This window comes from Rhinolophus hipposideros (genome assembly GCF_964194185.1).
Source record: "Rhinolophus hipposideros genome assembly, chromosome: 23".
Taxonomy (NCBI): domain Eukaryota; kingdom Metazoa; phylum Chordata; class Mammalia; order Chiroptera; family Rhinolophidae; genus Rhinolophus; species Rhinolophus hipposideros.
This window is the reverse complement of record NC_138069.1, coordinates 42339775-42359916: the sequence shown is the minus strand read 5'-3', so window position 1 is coordinate 42359916 and position 20142 is coordinate 42339775. Positions and strand designations below refer to the sequence as shown.

Below are 20142 nucleotides of genomic sequence, written 5' to 3'. Positions count from 1 at the left end.
AACAAATCACCCATTTGTGCCCAACTCAGGCCTGGGGAGCCATGCAGGCAGGGTTAGCATAATGGATCAGGTATTTCTCTCCTGGGCAAGGGAGAGGCGGGAAACCTTCCTTCCCTGCGCAGGGCTGCTCCACTGGGATCAATACTGTCGTGGTCGCTCCAGAGCGTGGCATTTATTTTAGACCTCCTCACGCCAGGCATCTGCCGGCCTGACTGGGGAGAAATGAAACCAGAAGCAGCAGGGTGCACACACATTTATTTACAAAAAGTTCAAGGAACATGACACAGGCTTTTTACACACAGTAGTTGAAACAGAATTATGTACTTTTACTACCAGAAGGTAAAGAAAAAATTTAATAATCATTTTTGCCATTTTTATACAAAGTGACAAGTCATGCACTTTTTTTGTTTTAAAATCTTTTTTCTAAGTGCAAATACTAGATTCCTCTCTCCAGTTTTAAGGCAAGTTGAACACGACTGTCACTGGGCAGGCAGTCTCTCGCTCTGGGGAGCAAGCATTGGCCTAGGCAGGGGAAGGTGCCAGGCCACCTTCTGCTTTGTCCCGCAACTCTGATCTCTGCAGGTTTCCTGTCATTTGCATCCTGCAGCCACATGCTGGCTTGTCAGAAGTCTGTGGCCCCATCTCTCTGCAAAGCCTGTCACTAGTATGGAATGGACTGCTTCTCGAAGAGCCCAGGGTCCAGGTCCTGCCTCTGGGACACTGAGGTGCCTGGAGGGTCATGCGGGGTCAGAACTGTGCTATACCCACAGACCTGTGAGCCCCCATCTGGAATCAGGTGCCTGAGGTTCAGGAAGGCAGCTACATGGGTCTACAAATGGCCAGAATGCTGCTCAAAGGACAAATCCTTCGTTTGGCCTTGGGGGGAATCATTATTCTGGTCCCCCTCCCGCGCCAGGGGGACCGTTGCCATTCCCAATTCTGGAGGATTTGCCCCATGGCAGTGACAAGGGCATGCCATCCGCTGGGCGTGTCCTTGCAGCTGTCCTGGACCCTCCCTGGAGCTGCATGCCGGGGCTATGAGGCAGAGGTGGAATGAATCCACTAAGGCAGCCTAGAAGGTTGGGGTGAACACTGTACTCATGGGCCCTACCCCATGTCCAGATGATGTGCCTGCCTGCAAAGCCCTCATCTGGAGGAAAGGCAGCAAGAAAAGGCAACTTAGCAGATTTACCCCATTTTAATCCTTGAAATGCATGTGAGAAGCCAGTGGCAGCAGGTGACTACACAGTATGACACTTAGTCCCGACAGCGCTGAGCAGGGGAGCAGGCCCCTGGCTGCAGGAGGACGGAACGAGGTCTGTGATGGGCCAGCAGCCCACCCTCATCTCTGAGGCCTATGGGCACGCCCAAACTTCTGGGAACCCCCGTCATCAGATACAGCAACAGGAACAAAGGCCAACACATGGAGCCAGGCAGCTGTCTGAGCTGAGGCCTCAGCTCCACACAGGCTGGCGTGTGACTTACCAAAGGTGGGGGGGGGGCGATGCTTCAGGTGCCACTCAAAACCTGGGTGGGGCTGGACAGGAAAAGGGCAGCTTCTGGGTGGGCGCTGAGCAGTCTGGGTCATCTGTCCCCTTGGGAAAACCACTGCCCCCACCAAACCTTTGTTCACTGCCTGGTTGATGGCAGAGAAGGCTCCCCAGTAATTGGGCTGCTTGGGAGAGCCATCAGGACTGTCACAGCTGCCTCAAGAGGATCTGTTTGGCAAAATTTCCGGAACCATCACGACCACACAAGCTGCCTAACTTGGGGTAACATATTCCTTTGACTTTCCAGACTGAGGGAGAGTCCAGTGGGCCACAGAAAACTGGGTAAGTTCAAAGTGAGTGAACAGCTAACATTTCTTTAGATAAACTACGAAACACAACCCATAGCACAAGATGGTCTCTCTGTGGTCTCATGTGAGTGGGCCAAGAGGGAAGAGAACAGACCCCTGAACAGTCACCAGGGTGGTGGCCTGGGGTCCTTGATGTGAGGGACGTGGGCTGTGCCCTCCCCACCCTGCTCCTGGGCCTGTAAACACCACTCTGCCTCCAACTCATGAGGATCAGCTGCCTCGGAGCAGCAGAGCACCCCTAACTCGAGGTGGACCTCAGGACGAGGGGACAGGAGAACTGGCCCTCGAGACTCGGTCCGCCCTCAGCTCTCTCCCAAGGGCACTCTTCCGTACTTACTTCAGCTTCAGTACGGAGGAGACTGTGCAGCGGTAAGGAAGGCCTACGTGGTTTGTAACTGAGAGAATTCTGTTGTCTGCGGGGGAAGGGATGGAGGCAAACGTTTTCCTTGTCTTTTTCGGCAGGGACATGGGCGACAGAGCAGAGATGGGCTACATTGTGGCCAGGGCCACTGCACTGTCAACCTAGGATGGCAGATAACTCTTCAGGAAGTGGATATTGCTGCCCTCTTATCTTGCCCAGCTACTGTAGCCGCCAGCCACTCTTCAAGGGGCAGTGGCCCTTCCCAGGGAGGATTGGGAAGACCAGCATGTCCGTTAAGAACCAAGCCTGCCATCCCTACCTAGAAGGCATGAGCAGAGCCACTGGCCCTGGGGGTTCAGGGGGCTCCAGCCAACCCCTGCCCCATGCGGCTCAGTAGGGCTCCCAGGTGGGCCAGGGCTCAGGTGTCAGAAGCGATGCCGTGGCTGGGGGCCAAAGTGCATGGGCAAGTTGTGTTCCAGGGGCAGGTGGACGGGGGCAAAGTCGTAGTTGACACGCACATTGGGCAGAGGTGGCACGTAGGGCGCCGGGATGGGGCCCATGTTGAGGGGGAAGTTGTTGAACACAGGCCGGACGGGCGGTAGGGGGAAGGGTGGGTGCACAAAGGCATAGGGGGCGATCTGCGGCTGGCGCAGGTTCTGTGGGACAGGACGTGGCAGGGCCTCCACCCTCTGGACTTTCTCCGGAAGCTTCTCCAAGGGGGGACCGATGCGTTTGAAAGTGTTCTCTGAAAGGGAGACGGGATTTAGTTGAGAAAAGAGTTAAAGCCAACTGCACCTCGCTAGATCTAGTTCGGGACCTGGGCTGCTCATCCTGCCCCTGGTCCCACCCGCCTGGAGCCTGGGACAAGGCCAGGAACCTGTGACCTCAGCCTCATTCCTACTTGGGCACACAGCAGGGCTGCTCAGGCCACAATGAGGCCGATAGAAATATAAAACGCAGCAGACACACGGACACCCCCCCCCAGCCATCAAGGACAATTATACTTCCAATACTTCCAACCAAGCATTATCCTGCAGAGATCACCTTGGAAGGCGGTGGATGGATCCAGCTCAGAACAGGTGGAGCTTCTTTGAGACTTTCCTTAAGAGCCAGGGCCTGGATGGCCGCTCCCAGAAACCTCAGAGGGGTCAGGGTGGACCTACTGTCTTTTTAGTCTGGTTTGGCTTTGAATGGTTTCCTAAGTTCAAACCCATCCCTTGGGACTTCCTCCTCATCAAGGAGACGCTGAGCCTGGATTGGATCTAAGCTTTTATGGCCTTTCCCACAGGAAGGAGGATGTGCAACTGGAGTGTATGTATGGTCACCTGAGGGACAGCACCTCCTGGGTGGTCCCTGGTTGGGTGGGCGGCTGGGACCCCCGGGATGGGGGGCTGGCAGTGGGGAGTACAGTGGGTGTGGGGGCTGTGATGGGAGAGGACAACTTGCCTCCGTTCTTTCTTTTCTGTTCCTCTTCGGCCTCCTTCTGGATTTCCTCAATTAGCTTCTCGTCATCTTCCTAGAAGGAAAGCAACAAGATAAGCTGGCTCTCAACCAGCTGCAGGGCTGAGGCCCCGTTGGGACACGGGGAGGCCGCTCTGCTGCTGGTCAGCAATGGGGTTAAGCCAGAAACCTGCTGCTGACCAGCACGCCACTCGTTCCCTGGGAATCTTCAGCCTTCATCACTGGATGGGGTTCCCAGGAGGAACCCTGGGACCTCCCAGGAGTCTATCTGAAAGGCTGGGACTGGCTCAAGCATATGGTGATGGAAAGAGAACTGACAGGGTGGTGAGTACACAATGTGATATATAGATGATGTATTACAGAATTGTACACCTGAAATCTATGTAATTTTACTAACGATTGTCACCCCAATACATTTGAATTAAAAAAGGCTCAGTGATGTAAAGAATAGCATGAAGAATATAGTCAATATTATTATAATAACTATGTATGGTGTCAGATGGGTATTAGATTTATTGGAGTGATCACCTTGTAAGTTAAATAAATGTCTAATCGCTATGTTGTACTCCTGAAACTAATATAATATTGCATGTCAACTGTAATTTAAAAAAAAAAAGTATTAAAAAAAAAAGGCTGGGACCAATGGGCTGAGAGCGGGGATTGCTCACTCAGCCGTAGGGCAGACAGAGGGAGAACTGCCCTCACAGAGCTTGGAGGGGGAGACCCAGGGCCCGAGGGTCAGAGCCCAGCAGGCCTGCCGACTCCCTGGACTGGGCTGGACAGTGTCCACTCAGGCCTGCTGAGCCCTGAAACTGGCCTGCGTCAGGTCTCAGGTACAGGGGGAAGGACAGAGCAATTTAAGACCCCCTCCACCCCGGACCTTGCCACCTCCTCTTTCCAAACTCAACACCTGGTGGGCCCATTACGCTAACTGGCGCTTCAAACTTGGATTATCCCAGCCCGGGCACAGGAGCCAAAGAGGCACTCTGCGGACCGTGCTGGGCAAGGAGGGCACCAGGCCCGTGCAGTTCCCACATCTCCACCTGCCCCGGGCACTGTTGTGGGAGAGCCCGGCTGCTGGCTGGGACGGACCAAACCAACGCCTGCCTCCTATAATGCGCTGGGGATCACCCACTGTTCAGCGACCCAGCAAAGATGCTTTCCAATTACCTGGAGACTGAAAGGTCACACACTGGATTGAAAACCGCATGTCTCTGCTGTACCAGTGTGGTCACAGAGGCTGTGGGAATACCTTCTAGCCAGCAAGGAGAGGCTCAGTGAGGAGCAGAGTGGGGACACGATGGCCAAAACCTGAATGCAGTAGCTGCACTGACTCAAACTGAGTGACAGGCAGGCCTGGTCTGTTTCTTGGGGTCTTCCAGCTGCTTCTCCAGCAGTTAAGAGCAGTTAAGCTGGAAGAAGAATGGGGAAGGGCAGTGTTGCCCAATATGGGGGCAGGAGAACACAGACAAGTTTCAGCATTTCAGGAAGCCTGCTGGAAACACATGCTTCCCTAGACCAGGCACAAGAGCATATCACACAGCCAGCTGTGTTCTGGGCTGGAACAGGGTCAGTGATAACTGGATTTTTCATGCTGATGTGAGGTTCTGATTGGCTGAAGACACCCATGGTACTTCTGAGATATGAATGGAGGGCCCCAGAGGGGAGCACATGATCTGGAAACTACCTCTGGAAATCCTTGGACTAGAGGAGAGCGTGGCAGTCCCATCATGGGATGGAGCAAAGGACAGTCTGCATATTTACTTATTAGCATATTAATGCCACAGCCAAGACAGCAGTTAGTGATTTCATCACACAGTTATAAACCTGCAGTGATTGTGGAGTCGTGAATTTCAGTCAATCAATGTGTGTTGAGCACCTACTCTGTGCTAGACAGTGCGCTAGGTTTACTAGGTGAACTTTTGACAAACAGTGAAACTAAAAGTCATACTGATAGAATGAGTAAATAGCTAAGTAATATACTCCCTTTGTTTGGTAGATAAAAAATGCTACAAAAATCCCCGGACACTGGGCTCTGTGGACAACAGTGGTAGGCCCCATTACCTTCGCTTAATTCTCAAGGCCTCAGAAGACAGTCGCGACTCAATGGTCTCCAAGATTCTTTCCAACTATGACAATTGGAAATTCTTATCATACACCCAGGTCTTTTACAGCCTCACCTGGCTAGATATTCAGAGCAAGACAAAGGGAAGAGAGGTGACCAAGGTTAAGATCCCATCATGCATTTCAGAAGCTGCCAAGCGCTTGGCACATCAGAGAATCATATGACCAGGAGGAATCCTGGTAGGCGTCATGTTTGTCCCCCAGGTGATGCATAAAAATGCTCTACAAAATCCAAGATGTGCTCATCTGGCTTCTGTGGCAACTGCAAACGAGGGGACGAACTGTCTATAAAGCCCTAGCTAAGTCCATCAACACACAGGGCTCTAGTAACTCACAGGCTTTGGTGGACAGTCTGAAGGTCCCCATGTGAACGTCAAGATAAATTCTACCAGTTACCTAGATTAGGAGTTGGCAAATCTATTTTGGTATCAGTGACAGGCCTAGGGAAAGGTAAAACAGAACAAGAAGGACCGTGATGAAGACAATGCACCGTCGTGGACGGCCGTGGGCGAGCAGTGGCCCCACACCCATCAGCCACTGGCCTGGGGCAGGTTCCTGAGCATCTGGGTCTCACCTGTAAAGCTGCTGTTGTAAGGACTGAATGGGCTCGGTCATGGAAAGGACTCAGCACAAAGTAAGCACTCATTAACGGTGAGAAACTCTGAAAAATGGCAGAGAGTTTAGAAAGATGAGAAGTTTCAAGAAAAAGTAGGACAGACTGGGAGATGTCCTTAACATTTCAGTGGCTTCTTTATGGCACACGGGACAGGTTTCCTGACTCTGGTCACTTATTAATTAAAACTACCAGTACTACAATCACCTTCACCATCTCCACCGCCTCGTCCCTATTTCTACCCCATGACCTAAATGTGGTTATGCCGATCCGTCCCCAGAGGGACACTCAAGGCCTCTATGGCACAGACGGTACCTGAGAAATCATCCATTCCAACTTCCTCGTAGAACAGACACTGAAGTCCCAGAGAAATAACTTCTTCAAAGTTACGGCTGGTTGGTTGTGCACTAGGCAAAAGCTTTACACCACTCTAGTGCGTCACTCAAATAGCTTTCCTGGAGAAAACCCACAGAAAAGTCCCTGGAAGTTTCCCTGTGCCTATCGTTGACTGGAAAATTTGGAGGGTGCATGCATCCTTACATTCAAGAGTAGGTACTGAGCACCCAGTGGGCATCAGGCAGGAGGAACAGCCGAGAATCAGGCAGACCCGGTCCCCCAGCTTCTGGAACTACTATTGTGCTCTGATCACAGCATTAGCAGCTAACCACTACCCTACCCATCTCCTCAGACTCTCATGGTATTTCTGTTGGAATAAAAGAAGAAAGAGGGGTAAGAGAGGTTCCCTTTTGACTAGAAGATTCCAGGTACCCTATAGCACTGCTGAGGTGAGTACGCAGGGCACCTGCCTGATTGTTATCAGTGCTGTTTCCTGTGATAAATCCAAATGCTCCTGGTAGAAGTTCACTGCTGAATAAACGCAATGTAAGAATTCCCTTAGGTGGGTCTGAGGCCCTGGCTGAGGCGAGTATACAGACCTGCCAGCTTCTGGAGGGCAGGGCGGCCAGGTGCACCCGCTGGCAGACGCTGGGCTGCCATCGAGACTTCCTGGAGGAGGAAGGAGCCTGCGAGCCCTGAGCTCTTCGCCTTTCGGAGAGAGCCACCTGGAGCCTCTTCCCTTCCTTCTTAGCTCTGATCATCCTGATCTGGTGAGTGGACTCAAGAGCATTTGTCCTTAAGCCCTGTCCTTCCCCGGGTAGGCAGTGCCCTTAGGGTCTAAATTCAGTCCAGTTTCTGTATTTCACCAGAAAACGTCAGTGCTCAACTATTTTGAGCAGTGATTGTTACCATAAATAACGAGTAAATTGTCAGTTACACCTAGAATATGGGTTAGGAGTTTCGGATTTCAACTTTATCCAACTAGCTGGAGTCACAGGACACTGTGTTTAGAAACTAAGAACTAAAACACTTCTTAGTGTTTTTTTTAAAAGAAAAAAATACATTTTCAGCCAAATATGTGACCCTAAGGGGGAAGATTTCTCATTCCATCTGTGTGGAAGTTCCTTCCACAAACAGTTCCCCTTAAGCATTTTAAATTCCTTAAGTCAAGAGTGAAGGCAGACTGAATTGTAAACTTTAAAAATGGCAAATTTTATTTTACATATATTTTACTATAATTAAAAAAATTAACGTTAAATGAAAGAGTGAAGGCAGGTGTAGAGGTTATTTTGAGACAAAACATGAAGACTGGTCCTTCACCAGAACACTTCCTGGGTTCGGCCGAGTGACAGCTGAGGCTACTGAGGGCCTCCTGGAGGTGAGTTCCCTCGGGGAACATTCTAGGCATCCCGCTGAATAAGAACACTTATGAAAAAGGCTTGCTATTCTGCAAATCTAGGACACACCTAGGCTGCTGGAAATGGGGAACAATAGGAGGAAAGATGACAATGCAAGAGCCAGGTGCACGGGGCCGGATCACAGAATTCACTGTCTTCCAGCCCCCCTGCAGAGGCTGAGTCACTCACAGGAAATCCAGGCACCGACCACGGTGGATTTTATCTTAGAGCCGTGCTGGCTTCCTAACAGACAGGCAGCTGGTGTGATGGGAAGAACTCCAGCTTTGGGGCTCCACAGTCTTGGGCTTGGGGACCCCTCTACCCCCCAATACCTAACCTGGAGCCTGTTCATTTCCACAGCAGGTTTACCGTGAGAAGCAAATGATCTTTTTTATGAGGTGTCAAGCAGTGATAGTAATAACGGCAGTTAACATTTTTTTTAGTGTTTGTGCTGCCAAAATGAGCAAGGCAGTTAACATTTAAAGGGTTTACTGTGTGCCAGCTCTTATTCTAAGCACCTCACATAGATGTAGTCTTCATAACTCCACGAGTTAGATACTGTTAATTATCCCCATGTTATAGATGAGGAAACTGAGGTACAGTGAGGCTTGAATCCAGGCCTTCTAGTCTCAAAGCCTGAGCTCTTCACCACATAAACCACAGGTTTCTTAATTGGAGCTGTGGGAGCAGTGTGACTGGAGGGCACCCCCCCCCCACCCTGCCCCGTCCTCAGCATTGTCAGAGGTGACTATTTTTAGGCCCTGCTTTGTTCTAGAAAGAGTGTATCTTACCCTCCTTGAAATACAAGAAGGTTCTTTCTCTCTGGGATGGGCAGAACTCTGAAATCTCCTTTCTCCACTAAATACAGAAGAGAATAGGGCAAAACAAAATGCCTCCACTCAAGATGAACAGCCAATACAGCAGAGAAGGTGGCCAGGTCCCTGGAAAGTGCAGGGAATTCTTATTTTCTTGGGGTCAGGAAACCTACAAATGCATGTGCTATCCCTTTAAATGACCCATTCGAAGGTCTCTGACTGGCTCCCTGGCACTTGGCCTCTGAGATGAAGCCAGAAGACTCCTCTTATCCTGAGTGAGAGCCAGGAGCTCGGGGAGCCCAGAAACTGTCAGGTGCAGGCCGAGCTCCATCCCCAAGGCCGAAGGACTAGGCTGAGAAGGGAGGGAATGAACATTGGTCAACGATCAAGATGTCCCGAGATGGGTGGGTCTCAGAAGACTGACTATAAGGAAACACCAAGCTGGAGCAGAAGTGAACTGTCCACGGCCACTCTGAGAACGCAAGGAGAACCGTGACGGCAACCCGCACAGCACACATGGGGGGCCAGTACACCCCAAACGCAATGCAGAGGACAAAGGATTAAAGCAGAATGTGACATGGAGTCTCACGGCCTAGTAGATCTGGAAGGACACTTTAAATAAAGAACTGGGTGGGTTGCATTTGAATAAGGAGAAAGCTTTATTTCCTTTCCCCGGATTCCTTTGAGCTCAGCAGGATGCATAAAGAGCTCGCCAGCACGGAAGACTCAGACACCCCTGCTTCACGTGGAGGTGGGTGGGGAGTACGGGCCGCAGGCACATCAGGCAGACAGCAGGGCCCAGCTCACCAAACACCGACTCAGCACGCAGGCACTGGCAGGAAGTGAGGTACCGTTCACCAGAGAGTAGTTCTAGTTAGGAGGAAACCACCACAAAACCCAACTCCTTAATTAGTCCCTCAACAAGGAAGGCCGCAGCGCTGCTGGGGCAGCAAGAGAACACAAAGGCAGAGAAACTGCAAGTGGTTCACGGAGAAAGAGAATGTTTCCCTCAATCGGACATTAACGATTGCCGCCAGCCACAGGCTGGAGGGGCCTAAAAGAGACGTCTAGCACGTGGCACAGGGCTGTCTTGCCCAAGCTTTGAAATGTTGAAAAGTTTTCTTCAACATTGCTGGACATCAGGACGGGCCACCTACCTGCCTGCTGTCCAGCCTCCTGTGACCAGGGAGGAAGGATGGGTGACTTTTCTTCTTCATTTAGCTTTTTCTCTCCTTCACAAGGTGACTGGGAATCGCAAGTCAACTGCTGCTTCCCTCCTGCGACTCTGGGGGTGGGGTTGGGGCTGGATCCAGGTCATGTGTGGCTACAGCTGTTGTTAATAAACTTGCAATGATTTCATAAAAGGCTTCCAAAGAACTGAGGATTTAGTTTCAAATTATTCCCAGATCGGCTGCAGATCACCGAGCAATACCAGACCCTAAGCCCCAGCCCCAGCTGTCCCCCTGCAACAGGAAATTGCAGAGAGGAGGGTGAAGCACAGGCCGCGGTGGCACATGCTGGGTGCTAGGGAGGTGCAGGCCCGGCAGACTCTGGGCTGGCTTCTGCGGCTATGTTGTCGGGTCCCAGAGGCCCAGCACCCAGACACCTCTCCGTCTGGAGCTCCCCCACAGGGACCTGGAGGCAGTGTGTAGTGTGGCCGTGTTTTGACTCCTGTCAGGGTCAAGTGCTCAGCTGGGGGCCTGCTGGCATTCGTTGAAGACGACACAGCCCCACACGCTGTGTTTACTGCACGGAGCCTGCTGCCGTCCTTCTTGGTGAAGTATCTAGTGACATCCAAACTCGACCGGGAACACTGTCAATTTGCAGCTACCAGGCCTCCTCTCTACCATCTGCAACTTGCTCAAGGGGGTGGGGGTGGTGGTGTCTAGTGTGGTTCCCAGCCCTGTGGAAGCCCGCCTGGTTCACTGCGCCCAGGGACCCAGGGAGCACCTACAGGAGAGTGCCCATATTTGGGAATTCTTACTCCAGGGTGTGGGGATCTCGAGTGGAAGACACCAAAATCTGGTCCAGGTTTCACCAGGTGACCGGAATGTCATTTTCCTCATCTGCACAACAGGAAAGTGGCCCTGCTCCCATGTTGTAACGGAGGCAATGGCATTTAAAACAGTGACTACAAATACAATGCTATGGCCAACTATGGAAGCTGGAGGATGGGGCAACATGGGGGTTCACTTTACTATCTTTTTTTTTAGTAGAAGGTAAATTTAAAAAGCTAAGGAAAAAATGCTGGAGCCAACAATTAGTTACTGGCCTAAAGTTTGGAGTATCTTCCTCTGGGGTGGGTCTTCGCTCTTCCCTCATTAGTCCTTCCTGAAATACTCTTCGTCCCCTCCATTCCTGCAACGTTTCTTCCTTTCCCTGGCTGCCGAGACAAGGGTCTCAAGGCGGCCTGGAGCCCTCTGCTCGTTTGACCATTTGGAAGCCGCTGTACTTTGGTCCAGTCTGGGTGGACAGGTGGGTGGCTTTGTTTAAGATGCTGAGAACAACGACCTGGGATGGAAACCCATGCTCTCATTTACTGACCATCGTCCTCAGGAGTCTCTACTCATCTTTAAAACCGGGGTGACACATCAGCCTCAGGGAACTACTAAGAATGAAATATACTAACACATATTGATGTCAGGATCAATCCACTGCAGGCCTGGGAAAAATCACAGGTCTCCTCACCAATGGCCAGGAGATAATGGTATCAAACTGTACACTGGCTGTAAAAGCCTAGGGTTTTATTTGAACTGAACACGCTTCAAACTCTTAAATACAGAAAACAAAGTTGGAGGAAACAATTCTGTGCAGTTTCTGGTAGCCAAAACCCAAGATCAACACTGACTCTGTTTTGTATTTAAAGAGAAAATGCTACTGGGAATTCTGCCCCACTTGTAGAATGCAGGCTGCCAGGTGACTCTTCTGAATGTGGCTTCTAACAGAAAGATGGAGAGTGTCAGCCCCAATCACTCATGTGACCACATGGACAAGAGAAGAATCTGCATGTCTGGATCCAGTAAAGTCCCAGGAGAACCCTTCCCCCACTGCAAGTGATGTTTGTTCATTTGTGTCAGGATCAGCTTTGCATTCTGCCCTCTAAACCAGAAAACTGTGGTTTGCTGTGTCTGTGTTTGCTTGGTTTTTTTCCTCCTTTCTAAAATGACATCTTGTTTTTATAAGACTCTTGGTTGAGTGTTTTTGGTTTATTTTTGATAACTAACAGAAAGAAAGTTACTATTCACCATTTTAGCTCTCTGATATGGAGTTAGTTTGGGTTCCCAAGCAATCTCTGGTCATTAAGGATGAAAACTCAACTTTTCTCCAAACCATGAAGGGCCAACTCTCGCGCTGACAAATGAGAGATTCTTTCTGGCCCTGCTGGTTCATTAAGCGGAGAACAGGCTGGATGACAGGGTATGCTTTGTTTCCCTGAACTTCTGAATGGCTTTGTGTTCTCAGAAGCCCCAACAGATGCTGGGTTGGAATTCAATCAGTCTCCTGGTGAGAATCAAGGAAACGGGGCTGATCCCAGTTTTGATGGGAACGGGACAAATGGAACAAAATCTCTGGCTGTGGCTACCAGAGGAAATCGAAGGGGGTTGTATTTGCCTGATCTTCCTTTCCAACCTTATTTTCAGCAAACACAGAACCTTTCTCAGGGTAGATGACAATTCAACAAGAAAACAAGGAGGCAGTTGCATGCTATGGCACCCAAACAAAATAACAGCACTTGGGCACCTTTAGAATCAATTCCACGAGTGGAAGAAAAGAAGGCGGCCGGAGAAGGAACAAGAACAGGGAGAAGGGAGAAAAAAGAAAAGCAGCACTGAGAACAGGCCTAACAGCTAACCACCCCCTCCCCACCCCTTGGTAACTACCACTGCTGTTTTGAGACGAAATGCAGCGGGAGGAAACTTCTCAGGAGCTGCAGCTGAAGGAGGAGGATGCTAGTTCCTCGAGATGCTCAGGCCCCGTTTGCTAGTTGGATGGGACCGAGGGGTGAATCAGAAGAACTTCCAGGTTCTGGAGGGTCTGTCACAAAAGGCAGAGTGGGTTACCTTGCCACTGAGCTCTCCGACTCTGGCCGCCCCTCCCGCCACTCAGCCAACAACAGAAGGAAAACTCATCCATCTATTTACATAGTTTCCCCTTCCTTACACTGACTTCCTCAGTGACGCGGACCCCAGAGCCGTGCAGTAAGAGCAATTCCTGGGCCCTCAGCCTAATTTTCTGCGCACTGCGGTTGTTCCTGACATGCAGACACCCGGTTCCCATAGGGGCCTCACTGGACGGCTCCAAGGATTCGGGTTAGGCCACCAGGATGTCTGCTGTGCTTCTGTCACAGGGCCAGCCAGTCACACCGACACATTGGAGATGTCCTGCACCAGGGCAGAGACTGGTGGCTGACAAGACTTTTCTTTGGTGTATAAAGTGATGACTGGAACCATGTATCAAAGATACTTGGATTAATGACCAATCTGTAAAATTTGGGAGATTTCACAGAAAAATACAGATTTCCAGCCTCTCTGGAAAATCTGAAGCCATGGTAACTGAGCACAATCTCACCTGGCAACAATCTGGGGGAGCAAAGGAGCAGCCCCTTAGATGAGGCCCCTACCCTGTCCTGTTGGCCACAGTTTCCACCACCATCTTCTAGACCTCGCATTCATCAATCATTTATGTTACTACTTGACCCTGTGGTACCTTGGAGCTGGGACCCCTGCTACACGCTGTTTGTGTTTTATGTGTGAATCTTTCCATGCTGTTTTTCCTCCAACGTTTTAAGCACAGGTGATACACAGCATCACTTTTTACAGCTGCATATTACACTAATGGGAACATCCTGGGACACACCACTGGACATGACAGAAATAAACTTCTATCTTACCGGAGCCACTGTGATTTTGGGGCCTTCTGATGTTCACTGCCAAATTGATCCTTATTAACATAGGAATGTTTACCGATTTCTTATTGAGTCATATTGTTCTTTACAAATTAACGACATTCATCTACACCGTGTATATGTTACAACAACTTCCCCCTGGTTCTCAATCCCCACGGTAGCCAGTGTGATCTTAAAAACTTAAAATTAGGGCAAGTCACTCCTCTCTGTAAGCCCGGCAACAGCTCCCACTTCTCAGTGAGACCCTCGGCCTTATTCTGTGCCCGCCTCTCTTACTTTCCTCCCCTCGCTCACCACTTGCAAGCCACACTGGCCTTCTTTCTGCGTCCCCAACAGGTTGAATTTGTTTCATTTCGTTGGCCTGCCTTGCTCCTCCTCCTCCCCACGCAGGTCTCACTGCAAGTGCCGCCTCCCAGAGACACCTGCCCAGACCATTCTACGGTGCGCCGTCCTCCTCCAGCTCCCCTCATTTTCTATTGCACCACTCTCACTATTCCTGCACGGCACCAACTCCAAGAAAGACTCATGTTTTAGACCGTACACTCCATGAGGACAGGAGCTTTCTGTCCAGACGAGTCCTGGCAACACTGAATAGCTAAGAATGAAAGACCAAACAAATCTATCATTTCTCTAGTGAACTGAAATGGTATTTTGATCACACATTAAGTTCTTATGGGTCTGCTTCTGGTCTCTTGTTTGTCCCTTTGATCTATCTGCCTATTCTTGTATTAGTCTATATGGTTTTTGTTTAGTGTAGATCCATGGTAAAAATTAAGTCTCATTTTCAAAATTATAGGTAATTTTTCAAGGAAAAAATCCTACTGAATTTAAATGGGAATTGCAGTAAACTTCTACACCACTCTGGAGAGAACTGATCTCTCTATAACACCAAGTCTGCCCTTTGAGGGACAAGATGCTTCTCTACTGTCCAGGTCATCCTGTCTCAAGTGAAAGCTGAGGAGTAAGGGGCTAGCACTAGGTCGCCAGTGTCTCCGCTGGACTTCCCCAAGGCCGTTCATTTGCCCCAAGTTAGCAGGCTACTCACTGTTAGGTTGAATCACGTTTTGGTAGAATAAGCCTTGTTACAGGTCACATTGCTATCCTTACGGATCAACTTAAAATTGACTGTAATAGTTTCACATTTAATTATTTTAACAACTGATACATTTTTAATACACTTGTTCAAGAACAAAGCACATTTCCCTATATGTTTCAAGTCTCTTCATGTCGTTCGATATTGTTTTCTATTTCTTATTAAAGTTTATTTCTAGGGTAATTTATAACATATTGCTACTGAGGATGGCATTGTATTTTTTATATCTAGGCATCTTTCCATTGCTTCTAATAGTGTTCCCGTTGACTATTTTGTCTTTTGTCACGTTTAACACGGTAGACCTGCTTTTGTTTACATATAAAAGTGCTTAGAATAGTACCTGACACAAGTGGATGCCCAATAAATGTTAGTGATTATCTTCTCCAATATCTGTACCTTTTCTTTTATTCTCTTAGCTAATTTCATTAACTAGCAGTTCCAGAACAAAATAGCGATGATAGTCTTATAATTGACTTTTGGGGAATGCTTCTATGTATTTTACTTTTAAATAAATACATGCTAATGACCATTTTTGAAATATGGGGTTTAAAAATAAATAATCTTTCTAATACTATTTTTAAAGCTCAAGTCAAAAGTGTATACAATGATTTTTATTAAATGTCTTCTTACCATTAAAGATATCGTATGGTGAATTATATTAAGAGGTCTTAATATTGAACCATCCCTGCATTTCTGGAACAATCTCACTTAGCCATCGTTTCCATTTGCTGATATTTTATTTATTTATATTCATAAGTGAGATGAATCTGTAGTTTTCTTTTTTAGGGGTATCACTGTCACATTTTGATATCAGCATTATGCAGGCTTTACACAAATACTTGTAAAATGTTCATTACTTTTCTATGCTCTGGAATATTTCAGATGGCACAGAAAAATTTTATTCACTAAAGGACTAAAAAAATTTGCTCATAAACTATTCGGGCATGTTGCTTTCTGAGGCACAGCTTTCTGATTACTTTCTCAATTTTTTCTATGGTGATTGGTCTATGTATTTCTTATCTTTTCATAAGTCACAATGTGTTATATATATATATATATACACATATATATATGCATATATATATATGAAATGCTGTTTCATTATATCACCTTACTGATATTCCCCCCTACAAAGCAACAGGCAGCTATACATTCACTTACAGTGGGGTCGGTCCAGAGAGAACATCTTGAACACTCTTGGCAGGGAGCTCCTGGAGAGCGAGGATGCTGGCAGAAATGGTCATACCCATTGATGGATACTCGACAGAGGTAGCACATTTGGGCACCGCAGCGGCAAGACATGCGGTTGCAGCCTTCGGATTTGATGAGGCCAGTCCCACATTTGTGGCATTTTCTAATGCGGGCAGCAGTCATTTTTTCTTCACTGAAAAAAAAGAACACATGATTAAAGATAGCAGGGGAGACGAAGAGGAAAGAAAAATATTATGGCCATAAAGTATTTACTTCTTTCCACATACTGGGGGTATCAAAAAAAAGTATACAAGTGGACACTTTGGTTAACACTGCTCAAGCAGTAGTTCGCCGTAATCGGAAGTGTCTGGACGCTGATGGTAACCACTGTGAGCACATCTTATAATTGCAGAAGTCAAACGTGACTTGTATTAACCTTTTGTTATCGGTGTATATTATTACAATTTTAATAGTTTTTTCCTTTCTTAAAATGTGTATACATTTTTTTGGCACCCTCTACATAATGATTGCCTAGCCCTTTCGGTGACATTCAAAGAGTGAAAAGAGGTATTTTAGAGTCTGAGAACTGGGTTCAGTTCAACAGTTGATGACCTTGGGTAACTTTACTCGATTGGAGACTCAGTTTCCTCATTTGTAAACTGGGAAAACCCAACTTTCTCATAGTTTTGAGAATTACAGATAAAATACAAAGTACCCTGGCACAGTTCCTTGCATGTAGCATTTAAAAAATGACTAGTTGTTATGAGGCTCTATAACAAGGGTGTCCAAACTTTTTCAACGTTTTTCACCAAAGGCCATATGCGGTAAAATACACAAACAGCGGGCCACTCACTCAAGGTGAAGTATGTATTGCCTCACCTTGTTTATTTAAGTAAACTAAATGTATTTTTGGAATTTGCTGCAGGCCAATTAAAAATGGATTGCGGGCCGCAGTTGGCCCGCAGGCCGCAGTTTGGACACCCCTGCTTTATAGGCTTAAAATGGAGAGGAAAAACTCAGGCTCTTCCTAAATAATGTGTTTTACATATACAAAGCTGGATAATGGAGAGCCAGTAAGTCTAAAGCTTAGTTACATTCACGCCTTGGATTTTAAAATACTTGGCATGGCGGTAGGATAGAGAGAATTAGGGACAACCCAATAGCCTATCTATTACTTCTTTCTGTTGGCAGAATCCACATCCATGTTGGAACCCGACGCCCTTGCAGCTAAGGGATCAGAATGCATATGACTCAGTCTTGGCCAACTGGAAACTTGTAGAGAAGCTACGTATTCTCGGAAGGACTTTTAACTGACATAGAGGGGCAGATGATTAGAGTCAAAATGACAGGTCTTGGCTCTTTGTTAAGAGATGGCACTGCTGAATTAAGTTTTCTGTGGTGTTCTGTTTCTAACACTCGCCACCTTGGTCTATAATTGTTTATGTGTCAGCTCTCCTCTACTAAATTGAGTTCCTTGAAGGCTGAGGGCAGAGCTGTACTGGTATGAAGAAGTACGAGTATGGTCTTGACGGGAAAGTGTCAAAAGGTATGCCTACTGAGACTAGGGAAGAGTATGAAGGATCCAACGGGTGGACAGTAAAATTGAGACTCATGGCACTGCTTCAAGCACTTCTCTCTCCAAGTAGGAACCCAGAGTGGCCCCGAGGGAACTGATCCATATAAAGACTAATAGTCTGGGGATAAGTTCTGATTCACAGACTCTCCTAAGACTGAGGAAACGCCACCCTGTTCCTTCCACTGCTCCAAGTTTTTCTGCTAAGTAAGAGTAGCTAGGTGAGTCAGGGGCAGTCAAGTGTTTTTAATTACTGATATTTAGAAGACTGCTTTTAGAAGTATGCTTCTTAGAAGCCAGGCAATGTATTTAAAAAATAGAAGAATGCATTAGGAAATTGGCTGCTATTCACTTAGGTCTAATTTTTGAATGACCTAAAAAGAAGGAAGGCAGAAAGAACTCTGGCTTGAAAAGAATTTAAATCCAGTTCAAGTTACAGAAGAACAAATGAGTTCTAAGTTTTGCTGAATTGGAAACATCATCAAGGAGACAAAGTTTAAATAAAGTGAATTTATTATTGTCAACTTAGTAATATAATACACATGTTCATGATTTCAGTTACTTAGCAACTGTGAAGGCACTTGTCAATGCTTCATGTTCAGACTCACAAGGTTCCGATGAAAAAGTTTTCAAAATGAAAAGCTATGACAAAACACAATTGCAATTTACTTATTTATTTTTTAAAACAACCATTGTTTTATTGGGGAAGAGTATGTTTCTCCAGGGCCCCTCAGCTTCAAGTTGTCCTTCAGTCTAGTTGTGGAGGGCGCAGCTCAGCTCCAAGTCCAGTCGCCATATTCAATCTTTAGTTGCAGGGGGCGCAGCCCACCATCCTATGCGGGAATTGAACCAGCAACCTTGTTGAGAGCTCGTGCTCTAACCAACTGACCCATCTGGCCACCCCTCCGGAAGCTCAGTGGCCTTCAATCTAGTTATGGAGGGCGCAGCTCACTGGCCCATATGGGAATCGAACCCGCAATCCTGTTCAGAGCTCACGCTCTAACCAACTGAGCCATCCGGCCACCACAATTACAATTTCTATAGCACAGATTTTCTTGTAAGAGCACCCTTGAGACTGAAGCATGGCTTTTAGTCGTTGCACTCTGGCTGCCTGGGGCTGGCTGACTTCTTCCCTGGGCAGCTGTGTAAGCTGTAGTGTGGGACAGAAGTGGCTCAGAAGAACCCAGGTTACAGTCCCTCATGAAAGTTCGAGAAGAGGGTGCATTTGCTTGCTCTGTTCCACTAGTCTGTCAGTTGCCCAAGTGAAATAATAATGGGTGTGGTAGGGGAGAAAAGGCACTCCTAAATGAATGGAGGCTATATCAAGATCACAAGCGATACTGTTCAAATAGCTACTGAACACTGCACGAATACCTATTCAGGTCCCCTGCTTTGGCAAAAGAACAGGACTAGGTAGGGCCAGAATGGCCTAGTACCGAAAAAGGATTGCTATTATGGGATGTGGTGACCACCTACCCAATAACATAAAAATGCAAAATGGGATTGGAGAGAAATCAGTTACTTCTCTTGGGAGACGGGTGATTTGGCAACTAGATTCTAAACTAGGCAGGAAACAAACAGCCCCACAGGACGTGTTCCTGTTCAGAGCAGGAAGAGAAGCTGAGCTGCAGCTGTGCCTGTTGACCTCGTGTTCAAACAGGAAGAAGGCTCACTTGCCCTCTTCCACATAACCAATAAAGATCCTATGATTCCATGATTAGTTTTCTCACTACTATTTAAGTATGCTGGGAACTCTTCTTTGGGAGCTATCTTCATTTCTTGTAGCACATACTATTCAAAATCTTAAATGGCTTTTGCAAGTGTGTGTACGTATTTTTTAAACTGTGGTAAAATGCACACAAAATTTACTGTTCTAACCATTTTAAAGTGCACAATTCAGCACAATTTAGTACACTGCCCATGTTGTGCGACCATCACCATTAGCCAGTTCCAGAACGTTTTCATTATCCGAAAAGGAAACTGCGCATTTATTAAGCAGCCACTCCCCATACCACCTTCCCCATGCGACTGCTAATCTGCTTTCTGTCTGTCTCTAATGATTTGTCTGTTCTGCACAGGGAAATATTCATATGCCTATGGATAGTTCATAGAAACGGAATCATATAAGATGTGGCCTTTTGTGACTGGCTTATTTCATTCAGCATGTTTTCAAGATTCATCCATGTTGTATGTAGCATATATCTTCATTCCTTTTATGGGCTGAATAATATTCCATTCTATGGATATACTGCACTGTGTTTATGATTCATCACGGATATTTGGCTTGTTTCCACCTTTGGACTATTGTAAATAGTGCTGCTATGAACAATCTTCTACAAGTTTTTGTTGCACACCTGCCTCATCTCATAACACTTGCTATGCTGTATTTTATGATTCAGCAACAATAAACTGCT

The 20142-nt window shown here is 47.4% G+C and overlaps 1 protein-coding gene across 7 annotated transcripts in view; it reads right to left on the bottom strand.

The window, feature by feature from the left end:
- Window positions 1-238: 238 nt before the first annotated feature.
- The window catches only part of RNF216 (ring finger protein 216), a 141459-nt gene continuing 121555 nt past the window's right edge, over window positions 239-20142 (bottom strand). For all 7 annotated transcript variants that reach the window (XM_081035532.1, XM_081035537.1, XM_081035533.1 and 4 more), the window contains 3 exons: window positions 16126-16348; window positions 3666-3735; window positions 239-2964 (listed from right to left, as the gene is read on the bottom strand). In XM_081035532.1, coding sequence (XP_080891658.1) covers window positions 2645-2964; window positions 3666-3735; window positions 16126-16348 — 613 coding nt within the window. In that variant the 3' untranslated portion in view covers window positions 239-2644. The remainder of the gene's footprint in view (window positions 2965-3665; window positions 3736-16125; window positions 16349-20142) is intronic.